At 36.0% G+C, this 13,330-nt stretch overlaps 1 protein-coding gene across 2 annotated transcripts in view; it reads left to right on the top strand.

Moving 5' to 3' along the window:
* Positions 1–11,767, top strand: part of MRPS35 (mitochondrial ribosomal protein S35) — a 30,984-nt gene extending 19,217 nt beyond the window's left edge. For both annotated transcript variants that reach the window (XM_084877256.1, XM_084877257.1), the window contains exons 6-8: positions 1,837–1,946; positions 2,914–2,983; positions 11,348–11,767. In XM_084877256.1, the coding sequence (XP_084733382.1) occupies positions 1,837–1,946; positions 2,914–2,983; positions 11,348–11,617 (450 nt within the window). In that variant the 3' untranslated portion in view covers positions 11,618–11,767. The remainder of the gene's footprint in view (positions 1–1,836; positions 1,947–2,913; positions 2,984–11,347) is intronic.
* Positions 11,768–13,330: the final 1,563 nt, after the last annotated feature.

The following is a 13,330-nucleotide window of genomic DNA, read 5'->3' as shown; positions in this document are numbered from 1 at the left end:
GAGTTTGCAGTCTAGTGGGAAAAATGGAAAAATAAATACACTCCTTTGCTGTGGTGTCCTAAGGGAAGTGTAGGGTTATGGAAGTTAGAGAAAAGAAATAGATGGAATTTCAAAATCTTATTTATTATTTAGCCTTTTTTCTTCTAAATACAGTTATGACTCATTCTTAGTGTTCTCCATGAAAAAATAATTTGTAGTTTACCCTATTTAACTGTATTCTAGTGTCTAACTTATTCTCCTTGATCAAGGCTTTTCATCTATAGATAGTACCTTAAGCCATGCCATAATTTTGCAAATTAATGAGTGTATTCATTTAATTTACCATTTCCCAAAATATGTTTTAAGGAAGACTAATTCCATGAACTGTCCCTTAAAAAGTAGCATCTGAGATCAAATAAATGTGGGAATCTACCTAATAAAAGAGTATCATGCTAATTGACTGTACTCATGACACCCACCAGCCAATCAGGAGTAAGTATGTAAATTAAACCAACAAAGATGGTGGGTTAATTTGCATATGCAGGAGCTGAGAGGCTGGGGGCAGTGCTGGATGCCATGGCAACAGCACAGGCCTTCCCCACCACCCCAGACCTCTGGGCAGCGTGGGAAGGCAGAAAGGTGGCTCCGGGCCAGAACAGGAAGGCGGTGCCGGCAGTCAGGAGAAGGAAGGCCCATTCTTGCACGAATCTTTGTGCATCTGGCCTCTAGTCATTACATAACAACCCTGCATCTTGAAATTTCAGAATGTTTATTAGCATTCTACCTCCTCTAAGAAATCCTGCTGTAGGGAATCCAATCTAACTCAACACTTCTTGAATGTATTCAATAGACAGTCTTTTTATAGAAATAATACTTAGAAGTCTGTGGGGCTAGTATTATTATTTTGAGAAATAATGAGCTATGTCATTTCAAATGTTTTGATCCTTTGCTCCCTTCATGAGAGATCTGTAATTTTTAAAATAAATGCTCCTAAACTAGTTGGAATGATAGAGGGTCTCATAATTGTATGATAGAAGTTCTTCATGTTTTATCAATTTATTCCTATATTTCAACTTTACTAATGCTAATTCAGTTGAATTCTATTACCCTGTTTCCCCGAAAATAAGAGTGTCTTACATTAATTTTTGCTCCCAAAGATGTGCTAGGTCTTATTTTCAGGGGATGTCTTATTTTTCCATGAAGAAGAATACGGTACACATTTATTGTTAAATGGAAATAAAGGAAATTTATTACCTGTATACGATACGGTAGTACGGTAGTTGTCAACACAAACCAGACAAACTGTGAGTCCTACAGTATCAAGAATTTACTCATTTATTCCATGACAATCATGTCATCATCTTCTGGAACATCATCATAACAATCCAATTCCTGAATTTCTTGGTGAATTTCTTGTGACTCCATTTCTTTCAGAATCAGTGGACCAAATCTCTCATATTTAGCCTAGGGGGGCCTTATTTTCTGGGGGGGTGCCTTATATTTCATTCAGAAAGAAACCTGTAAGTAGGTCTTATTTTCGGAGAAACACGGTAGTTAATGCTACTCATAAGCAACCTAATTTTATTTATTTAAGAGACATGCCATTGATTTTTTTCAAGAAAGGTACTAGTGCCCAGAACTTTCAAAGATCACCAAACAGTTTGCTCCCCCTTTTTCTTCCATGAGTAAGATCAGGCTTCATAATGCATGCTGTTGCTAACGCATGTAGAAAGGAGTTTGAAAAGGATTCCTTTTGCTCATTTTAATGTTAATTTAAATAATTTTAATACTGCTTTTTCATTAAACTAAGTATATGAAATAATCTTTTTCAAATAAATTTTTTCTTGTATTTTTAAGGTTAAACTTTCCAGTTTGAATTTAGATGATCATGCAAAGAAGAAACTTATTAAACTTGTAGGAGAGCGATACTGCAAGACCACAGATGTGCTTACCATCAAAACAGATAGGTAAAAGAAAGAAAAGTTCAGCCCATCCGCCGTGTGTTGCTTTATTGTTCTTTATTGGCAGTCCTTCTTAAAGAAATTGTTCTTTATTGGCAGTCCTTCTTAAAGAAATTACATTGAAAATAAGGATAGTCTTTTATATCAATTTATATTAGCTTTGTTAGGTCAAAAGAAGTTGTCTAGTCTATATTTTTAATGTCCTAACACTAGCCTGCTATTACTGTGGTATCTTTATATACATGGAGAGGCTTGCCTGGTGAGTTAAATTATTTGTTGTTGTGATTTTTAACCTTGATTTTAATACATCCATGTATATAAAACTCAGAGAAGAGGTTAAAAGAAAACAAAAGTATAATTTGTTAGCAATTAATGCTTAAAAAGGTTTTTACAAAGTCAAAGTATATAAAAATCTCATAGTTCACAATTAAAATTATTAAATTAACTAGAAATTTAATTTATCAAGGTCCTTGTGTAAATAGAAGAATTTAGTGCTAGCATAGAATTCATTAAAAGTAGCATTAAATTTATCTTATATAAATGTATAAATTAAATCACTTGAAGAAAAGAAAGATTATTGTTATGATTTTACTAAATGGTAACTTTAATTCTAGAATTATACTTTGGCTGTTTATAAATTATGTCAAAATATAAAAGACCTGCTTTTAGAGAAAGCAATTGGGCAGCTATCTTCTCCCCCCTTCCTGTCAACTTCAGAGCATTTGGAAGTGTCCTTATCACTTAGGTCTTATATCCTGCGTGGGGGTGGGAAGTGCCTGACATATATTGAGAGGGCAGCAGTGTGGAGGTGGAAGTAGTGAATTACATAGATTATTCTTATTCTGAGAACAATTTTTATAAAGCAGATAAGGAATATCTGAATGTAAGTTATTCTTATATATATTTATATATTTATATATTTTGTGTACTGAATTTTAAGATTTTTCACTTCCTCCCTCTCTCTCTTTTGAAGGTGCCCTTTAAAGAGGCAGAATTATGATTATGCAATGTATCTGCTAACAGTTTTATACCATGAGTCTTGGGTAAGTGATTGTGTGAATGTTTAATCATTTTGTCTGTAAATTAGGTGATATTTTGACCTTTCAAAACAGTCTGTGTGGCAACTACTCAATTGTGTGTGTTTTTTAAAAATATATATATTTTTATTGAGTTTAGAGAGAAAGGAAGAGGGAGAAGATAGAAACATCAGTGATAAGAGAAAATCATTGATTGGCTGCCTCCTCCATGCCACCTCCTGGAGATTAAGCCTGCAATCCGGGCATGTACCCTTGACTGGAATCAAACCCGGAACCCTTCAGTCCACAGGGATGAAGGAAGCTTTTTAAAACTACAGATGCTTGGCCCCTATAAAATCAAAATCTCTAGCAGTGAGGCTTGGGCTCGTTTCATTTTAGACTCCACAGTTGATTCTGATGTTGAGCTCTGATTGTGAATAAGTTCCCAAGTTTTTGAGTGTTGCTAATAAACTGATTAGAAGGTTGGTATATCTCTTTTAAGATTTTTTTTTTTTTAAACATGTATCTAGTATTAGAGCTGAGGGTATGGATGGAAATATAATTGAGAGGTCTAGAAAATGGAGACAAACATGCGACAGAAAATATATTTTTGACTTGATGTGGTAGGCTATGGCAACTGTTCTAGATTCCTGAATGGGAAAACGATACAGTGAGGGCGACACTTCCCATGTGTCTTTGCCTTCAGGCAAGATTTCCTTTTACTTCTCAGGATTAAGAGCCTACCACGTGCTCAAAGGCTTTTAGGAAAGTTTATGTTCTTTCCCACCCCAGGGCTGAAGTCATGAACTATAGAGCATTATTATACTCTTTTCTTCCCTTAACTTCTCCCTGATGCCTAGTCACTAGGTCTTCTCAATGTTAGCGTTTAAATATCTGTTAAACTATTTTCTCCTCTTCATCCCTACTGCTACTACCCCGGTATGGATCTTCATCTTTTACCCAAAAAACTGCAATAGCCTTATTGATTTTCCTGTCTCATCCATCTTCCATGTTGCTGTTAAAGTGATTGTTCTAAAAAACAAGTCTGTTGTGTCATATTTCTTTATAACGTCCTTCAGTGATTCCCCTTTACCTAGGATTAAATGTAAACTCCTCAACCTGTCTGTTCACAGTCATTGCTACCTCATTATCAGCTACTCAGGAAATGTGGGTTATATATCTTATACCTCAGCCATACAAACATAATGTGTTCTTTCATAACTTTGCATATGCTGTTCTCTTTGCTTATACCCTTTTATTTTTTTCAAAATATCAGCCTTATAAATTCATATGAATCCTTTAATACATCTCAGATGTTACCTCTCAGATGTTTCCTGTCCATCCTTTTCCACCCCTCGCTCCTTCAGTTACATTTATGGTTATTGTCTGTGTGCATGTCTGCCTAACTCCATCAGACTTCGACATCACTAAGGACAAGGACTGTACATTTTATTCATCTTCCTATTTCTAGCATCTAGTACTGTCGGGCATAGCAACAATCAATAAAATTTAAAAAAACTGATTTCAATTGAATTGAACTTCTTGACATATTAAATAAAAATTTAGCTGTGGTAACTGAAAGAATTAACAATAATTTTTTATTCATTATGCATATGTATCTATTTTTTAAAATTATTTTCAAATAATTTAGGGAATTTTTAATGGTCTAACTGTTTTCCCTCATATAGCACAATGTCTTTCTTGTAATCATGAGAAGTGGAATATTACTGTGATTCATGTCCTAGGCAAAGGGAATTGTAAATAGATGTTAGAAGGTGACAAATGTGTGTTTTTAGTGGAACAGATATTCCTTTGCTTTCTGTTAGAATACACTGACCAGGGCATGAATTAGCTATTATTATATGTTGTTCTTTGTATTGAATTTATGCTTGCAAGGGAAAGAAAGAAATAGGTTCAAATTAAATTATTCTTTTGTTCTTTTTATATCCTTTTTACCATGTCTCTGTGTTCCCTGGAACATGTTGTTCTGCCACCAACAAGCAGTGTGATTTGGGGCACATTGTGTAGTTGCCCTGGGCTCTAGCTTCCTGCTCTGTAAAACAGATGGGATAACAGTATTACCTCATAGGATTGCTGGGAGAGTTCAAGGAGTTAATATATGAAAGGTGCTTAGAATAGCAAGTACTTTAATAGTTCTTCACATTCACCCCATGCCACTTTCCTTCTCGGGCCTGAATTCAGTTCCCTGAATGTACTGAGCTCTTCCTTCCTCTAGGCCTTTATCGGCTTTTTCCTCCACTGGAATCACAATCTTCATCTCATTGGCCTCTACTCAACTCCAAGTCTCCTCCTAGACTGGCAGTTCCAGGCCAGCGCAGTGCCTGGCACAGTAGTTGTACAATCAGTATTTACCAAGTGAATTAAAGTGAAAGAATCGAGCCGGCTGTGGAAAAGAGAACAGGATCTGCGGAATGCATAGTGCTTCCTCTAGGGCAGTGGTCGGCAAACTCATTAGTCAGCAAAGCCAAATATCAAAAGTACAACGATTGAAATTTCTTTTGAGAGCCAAATTTTTTAAACTTAAACTATATAGGTAGGTACATTGTTAATAACTTAATTAGGATACGTGGTATTTTGTGGAAGAGCCACACTCAAGGGGCCAAAGAGCTGCATGTGACTCGCAAGCTGAGATTTGCTGACCACGGTTCTAGGGTGACTGTAGTCAGAGCAGGTTCTCTCACTGTAGGAGGGAAGAAAAGAGAGACTATACGCTATATGGGTATGTATGTATGTGTATAATATCCACCCTTACAAATTAAATGGTGAAGTTATAAATATTCAGTGGTTGAAATATTAAAATAGGTATCAAATTCTTTGCTTGAATGATCAGCTAGAGCAGTGGTTCTCAACCTTTCTAATGTTGCGACCCTTTAATACAGTTCCTCATGTTGTGGTGATCTCCAACCATAAAATGATTTTTGTTGCTACTTCATAACTGTAGTTTTGCTACTGTTAATGAATCATAATGTAAATATTTATGTTTTCTGATGGTCTTAGGCGACCCACAGGTTGAGAACCGCTGCTGTAGAGCCTAAGACCATTGGAAAACCCAGATATTTACATTACTATTCATTAACAGTAGCAAAATACAGTTATGAAGTAGCAACAAAAATAATTTTATAGTTGGGAATCACCACAACATGAGGAACTGCACTAAAGAATCATGACATTAGGAAGGTTGAGAACCACTGGGCTTAAGTTTACAGTGGTATTTTTATTGTCCCCCAGTATTTGACTATGCTATTGTTTATGCTTTAAAATTAATACACTTAAAAAAAACAGACTCTTAAACAACTGCCCACTGTGAATCCTGGGATTATTTTAAAAGCTAAAATTTTGACTGAATTATCAGTTATACATCATAAATAAAATTTAATCATAGCAGTATTTTTACAATGGAGTTAGAAGGACATGCACCATGTGTCACCAGTACTGATTGGTTATCTTGAGGTGGTAGAATTATAGGTTATTTCTTTCCGTTACTTTTCAGTAATTTCCATCTTTTCTGTGGAAGCTGTATACGGAACTGCAGCCTGCTGATAGTATATCTGAAATCAGTTCCGGATAATTATCCCTTTAGCATTAACCCCTGCTTTTAGAGGCCCTTACTGTAACATTAAATTTTTGCCTAAAGATATTGACATTAAAGAAAAATATGTGTGTGTTTTTAAAGGAAACTTCCAGAAGGGCCATTTAAAGTCACATAAATGTAAAAATCTTATTTCAAAATTATTATTAAGTATGACTGTTTGGAGATATCACTTATTTAGAACTAAAATTGAGCCATTTTAACTTTAATATTTTTAACTGAATGTGTCATGTTTCTAGAAATGTCTGCTATGTCTCCCTCTCATTTTTTTTTTTTTGTTAATTTTTTAATTTGTTAATTTTTTCCCATTGATTTTGTTTTATTAATTTTTTTACTTGGTTGAATTTTGTATTTTAACAGTATCCAGTGAAATTATCCTTTAAAAGTAAAGGAGAGCTCTAGCCAGTTTGTCTCAGTGGATAGAGCATCAACGCTCTAACTGAAGGGTCACAGGTTGGATTCTGGTCAATGCTACATATGTTAGTTGCAGGCCCAATCCCTGTGAGACCTGTCTCTCTCACATTTCTTTCTCTCTCGGTTTTTCCATTGAGTGGATGGAAGGGAAAGGGGAGGTAGAGAGAAAGAAACATCGATGTGAGGGAGACACATAGATTAAGTTGCCTTCCACAATCTCCCTGTCCAGGATTGGGAATCAAACCTGCAACAAAGGTAAGTGTGCTTAACCAGGAATCAAATCCGAGATCTTTCCATGTAGAAGCTGGTGCTCTAACCATTGAGCCATGTTGGTCAGGGCTGTCTGCTATGTTTTAGTCTAAATCAGTTACATCTCATTGTTTCCCACGTTTTGTCCTTTTCCTCTTTTTCCCAATCTGTACCTTCTCCCAACTGATGCACTCTATCTTGTATACACTGTCAAGTCCAAACTCTTATCATCAGGCCTCTCTCCTGAGCACCGTGTTAGTTGAGACCCCCTGTTTCGAGCCATGGAAATTCACTCAAGCTGGCTTAAGCAGAAAAGATACAATTGCAAGGATCCCACAAAATCTCAGAAATGGGCTGAACAGAAAGAAGACTGCGAGGGCTGTTTTTATTCTGTGGGCTCTTGCTCTACAGGCAGCTGCCTATTTATTTATTTATTTATTTATTTATTTATTTATTTATTTATTTATTTTGTCTGAAGACTGATTTCTCTCCTCCTCCAGTCTATATTGTCAGAAAGAGTGACCTTCACTATTTCACAATCTTATAGGACTAGTCATCCTGGGAAGAGGGAAGGCCGAGGTGAGGAAGAGGGGAGCAAAGGAATAAAACTAAAAACAAAACTAAGCTAAATTTAATTCTCTCTTTGGATTCAAACTCCAAAGGAGGGGCTCTGCTTCAGTCAGGCATTGTCCAATAACTGTGGCCAGATGGGCAAGATGATACCAAGGCAACAGCTGTCGGGCAAATAATCTGCATGTAGGAAGTGCTAATTGATAGAGTGAATGAATGAATGTGCTGATCTAGGTTAGGCTCTTGTGAGTCAAAATACCACAATAATGTTTTTGTGGTTATGATTTTTTAAATACGTAGTCCCTTTTTAAAAAAGAAAAATACTATATTATGGATAAAATGACAAATTCTGAAACTTCCTTCAAAATAATTCAGTGAAAGCATGATAAGGAAACAGTGCTTTTCTATATGCTTTTATAGAGAGAAGCATCTAAAACAAGATTGGCTATGAGTTGATTGTTGAAACTGGATGATAGGTGCATGAGGTTCACAGTGCTGTTGTCTTTACTTTTGTATTTGTTTGAAAATTTCTATAATAGAGTTTTTAATCACAAAAACAGAATTGTATTTAGTAAAGAGCCTCATAAATGATTAGCTTATTAATTAAATTAATTTTGTTCCAGTGACCACATTATCACATTTGAATAATGCGGTTTTCGTTTTAGCCAGCTCTGTTCTTTATTTCATCTGAAGGGTGATTTCAGCAGACACCCAATTTGAACAAGCCAATAAATGTGCCTTTTACCTAAAACTTTTGGGTATGAATTAGTTTTTAGCTAAGTGCCTAAAGACGTTGAGCTTCTCCTAGTACTGCCCGGTATATAGTAGGCTCTCAGTAAGTGTTTTTTTGAAAGTGTGTCTCTTAGCAGTCACAAAACAAAATGGAGCTTTGTCTATTGAGCTGTTTTCTTAATATTTATTTAAGCAATCTTGTTTCTTTGTTTTTTGCTATACACTTTTCCATCATTTGAATTTTGCTGATTGTATCACCGTAGTATAATTTTTGAGATAAATGAAGGAGGAGGGTACTTGTGATTGTTCCAGGCTCACCTAGCCACCTAGGTCTAAGGGAATCAATATTATGGCACATCACATCTCTAACACACCTTGGCAAACCAATGTAGAAATGTATATACCAAATGTCAGGAGGTTATAAATAAAATATTGGAAATTATTATTACTTTGGTTACCCCTTGTTTAAGTACCTGTTTAAATTTATTAAGAAAGTCTTGATAAATTAGGTGAAACAGTTTTTAAACCATAAGTATTCTTTTTTAACTTATTAATCTATTAATATCCTATTGTCAACTTATTAATTACTTGATTAAAAATAAAAATCTCTGAACACCTTCTAGCAGTCAAGAATGAGATAGAGGAACTATTTTACTTAATGCTTTATAAAATATATTTGACTTCTTAAATTAAATATGCTTCACTTGTAAATTACAATTATGAAGAAACCATGACATTGTCTTGAAATGTTTAAAGCATTTCTAAGGGTAGATAGACCTGTTAGAGCATTTTTAAAAAGTGGTTGACATTTATTTCTTCCTCAATTATTATAGTTAAATTTAGGTGGGGCAGGATAATTTTTTTCAATTTTTTTTTTTATACACAAAATCAAAATTCGCTGTTAGAAATTATTTGCCGTAGTTTTGTGTGGGCAGTGCACACCAAGAAAAATTTTACATTATTTCTGTACCCTTCAGGCAAGCCTAAAGCCTCATTACCAGATAAGAAGGTGGCATAGAGTTGATTCTCAACCAGATTTTTGTATAACATAAGTTGAGACATCATCCTCAGCCATAGATTCAGTGCAGAGAGGTGGGCACACAGTATAGGGATCTGTGAGTACAGATATTCTATATTGGCTAAAGAATTTGGTGATCAGAGGAGACAATCTCTATCCTATTGGTTTCTCTTGGAGGAAAGAGGGTACTGAGTTTGAAGTATGAGTGGAGGACTTCTTGGGGGTTTCTGTGGTCGGGAGCCTCTCTCCTGGGGTTCAGTGGGGTTTGCTGGGTCATTGGCATCCCCAGTGGCCTGTTTGCGCTTGGTAGGGCTCTTCTTTTACCCTCTGAGGGACAGATCTCCAGTACATTTCTCTCTTTCTATGGGGGTGAGGAAGGGCATGGGGAATCTGTTTACCTCATTCTTTTCTTTTCTTTTTTTTTTTTTTTAATATATTTTATTGATTTTTTACAGAAAGGAAGAGAGAGGGATAGAGAGTTAGAAACATCGATGAGAGAATCATTGATCAGCTGCCTCTTGCAAACCCCCTACTGGGGATGTGCCCACAACCAAGGTACATGCCCTTGACCAGAATCAAACCCGGGACCTTTCAGTCCACAGGCCAATGCTCTATGAGCCAAACCAGTTTCGGCTGTTTACCTCATTCTTGCTGCTTGGAGAATGAGATAAACAGTTTAACATTTTAGGAGACCTGTCTGGCCGAAACTGGTTTGGTTCAGTGGATAGAGCATCAGCTTGCTGACTGAAAGGTCCCGGTTTCGATTCCGGTCAGGGGCATGTATCTTGGTTGCAGGCACATTCCCAGTAGAGGGTGTGCAAGAGGCAGCTGATTGATGTCTCTCATCGATGTTTCTAACTATCCCTCTCTCTTCCTCTCTGTAAAAAATCAATAAAATATATATATTTTTAAAAAGAGACCTGTCTGCTCAGGCGGGGGTCTTTTTAAAGAGGAGTTTTCAGAAATAAACCTACCTCTCTTTTAATAATTTTAAATGTTAAAACTTTGGGGGTTAACACCTTAAAGTTGTAAGGATAATAAATGATTTTATAATAGCCTATAACTCAGAATCTTACCTGTTAATTTGTAAAAAATTAGGTTGGTATTCAGCACTTCTTTGAAGCAGAGCATATTACTTATTCACTGTATTGCTTGCTTTTTCACAGAATGTTACATCTTCATTTAAATCATAAGCTGAATTGTATTACCATGAAACCTACCAGTGTTCCCTCAATAGCATGGTAATAATTTTTGTAGGAAAAAACAACCAGTGGTAACAAAAATTATTTCCATTGTAGGAACAGAAAAGAAAGATAATACCAAAACAAAATTCCAGAATATATGAAGTCATTATGACTGAAAATCGTGTATTACACACGTACTTTATATTTTTAATTTTATTATAATAATTGGTCTTTCCTGTTATCCCCACAGGCATGTTACAAAGATAAATACAGTCTCCACTCTCATTATTTTTAACCACAGAAATGTAAACTCTTGATGTGTTAGTGTTTAGGGACTAGAAAGCTGGGAAAAAAAAGGGGGGGGGGGGAGTTTTCTGTATCTTTTGGAAAACAGTATTGTGTTATAAGTGGAATTAGAACTAGTGCGTTCTATGTGGAAATGGAGTGTCCACATAGCAGTGCGCAGTCCTGAAGCTGTTGGTGCAGGCAGAGAGTGGTGCTGGATAAAGGGGGAAATCAGAGTTCACATTTTGCCAACTTCTATTCCATTATAAACCCCAATCTTTTCTTTGGATAATATTTCTCAGAATTCAGAACTCATTCTTTTCTTTCAGAAAACTGAGGACTGGGAGAAAAACATCACTGAAGCAGACATGCAAGAGTATATATGGACAAATAGCTCCTCAGAAAAAAATATCCTGGAAACACTTCTCCAAATTAAAGCCGCAGAGAAAAACCTGGAAGTAACTAAAGAAGAGATCCTTGGCACTAAAGAGATTGAAGATTACAAAAAGTGCGTTGTTAGTCTTAAGAACGAAGGGGACAGTGAAAATACTCTTTCTCAGTACAAAGAGTCAGTGAAGAGACTATTAAATTTAACATGAATTATGTAGAAAAATATGCTTGGTTTATTTTATGATTGATTTGTAATTATCTAATTTGATATAAAGTTGAAAATGTTAAAAAATATTGTTTCACTTTTGAGTTAAAATTATTCCGCTCATGCTAATGCACAAAGGCAATGAATATTCACAAATTTTCTTATACTCTGGGGCAATTAGATTCATTAGATCTAGATTTCTTCTGGTTCTAACGTGTTTTGATTTTACTTCTATTATAACAACTTTAGAATTTAAATATATATAATAGATTTATTTTGTCACCTGCTACATTGTTTCCCTACACAGTAGCACTTACTGGATGCTTCTGAATTGTAACTGTGGTTATTTCAGAAGTGAGGTCCAGGACCGGCCTCCACTGCAGGTCAATGTTTTGTTTACATAACTGCTGTCCATCCAAAGCATTTTTGCAGATGTCAGTTCTGATTAGAAGCAGGTCCTTGGGAGTATTTTCTAACCTCACAAGTTGGTTCCATCCCTCTATTTTGGGGTCACCTTATATTGATTCATTTCTGTTTAGCATCTTACCTTCTATTTCCTGGGCCTCATTTCTCCAAACCCAACTTGCAAATGGAGATTAACTGGTATTCATGCTTGATTCCCCCAGTGAGAGCTTCCACAGCTCAGGAAAGAGATGAGGCTTAAGGAGTATAAGGAGTAAACGACAGAGCGAGCACTGCCCTAAGAAGCATTCTCTTCCACTTTGCTGTCAACTCAGGATTTTTAAGTATATCTGGAGGTCATTTCTTAGCACCTCCAAAGTTATCCACAAGTGATTAATTTAAAATCAAAATAAAGTCATTATGGAGTTTCATTACCTAAGACTTGTTTTAGAGATCAGAATTAAAGGACATAAATGAAAGCCAAAAGGAATTTTAAAACAGTTGCCCAAAAGATGTGTATAAAATGAAGGTATGATTTGGTATTAGCACGTCCAAGAGTTGGTATGTTATAAAGGACATCAATATGACTTTGAGTACGAAAAGGAGAGAGAGGTATGTTGTATTTCATTGGATGAAAATACTGAATGAAAAGCAAAGTAGATAAAACTGAATTTTTAGATCAGGTTTGAAGCATACATGAGTGTATTGAAATGTTCTATTTTTAGAGACTCAGAGTTAGATAAATTTAGCTGCAGAATAGGATTGAAGAAGGAACATGTGAAGAGATGAGGTGGTGGATTAGGATCATCAGTCCTGTAGTAATAGTACAGTGCAGATGTCAGCAGGGGCAGTAATCTTACCTAATAATAGACAAATATGTAAATTGACCATACTTCCACCACTCCCACAGCAATCAGAGTGAGCATGCAAATTAACCCAACAAAGATGGAAGTTAATTTGCATGCGTACCTGGGTCTTGGGAACATCTTCGGCACCCAGGTCACTCCAAGCAAGCCATCTGAGGGGCAGGGGCCGAGCCTGCGATGGAAGGGAAGGGGGGAAAATCAATGGAAACATATCCTCAGGTGAGGATTAAAAAAAGAAATGTCATATCCTATGAAAGACACATCTTGAAAATTCCTAAAGAAAGTTGTCATTTTTTCATGATGAAGGGACTAGAGTCCATGTTGATAAAAATAACTTGATGACTGGCAGTGGCTGCAGCAACGAAGTGATAGGGCTGGCACCTTCCCCTGATCAGCCCAGTTGCCCCCCATTGGGAGCAGGCCTAAGCCATCAGTAGGACAACTCCTGA

This window comes from Pipistrellus hanaki (assembly GCF_964339955.1).
Source record: "Pipistrellus hanaki genome assembly, chromosome: 3".
Taxonomy (NCBI): Eukaryota; Metazoa; Chordata; class Mammalia; order Chiroptera; family Vespertilionidae; genus Pipistrellus; species Pipistrellus hanaki.
This window is presented reverse-complemented; position numbering and strand designations above follow the sequence as displayed.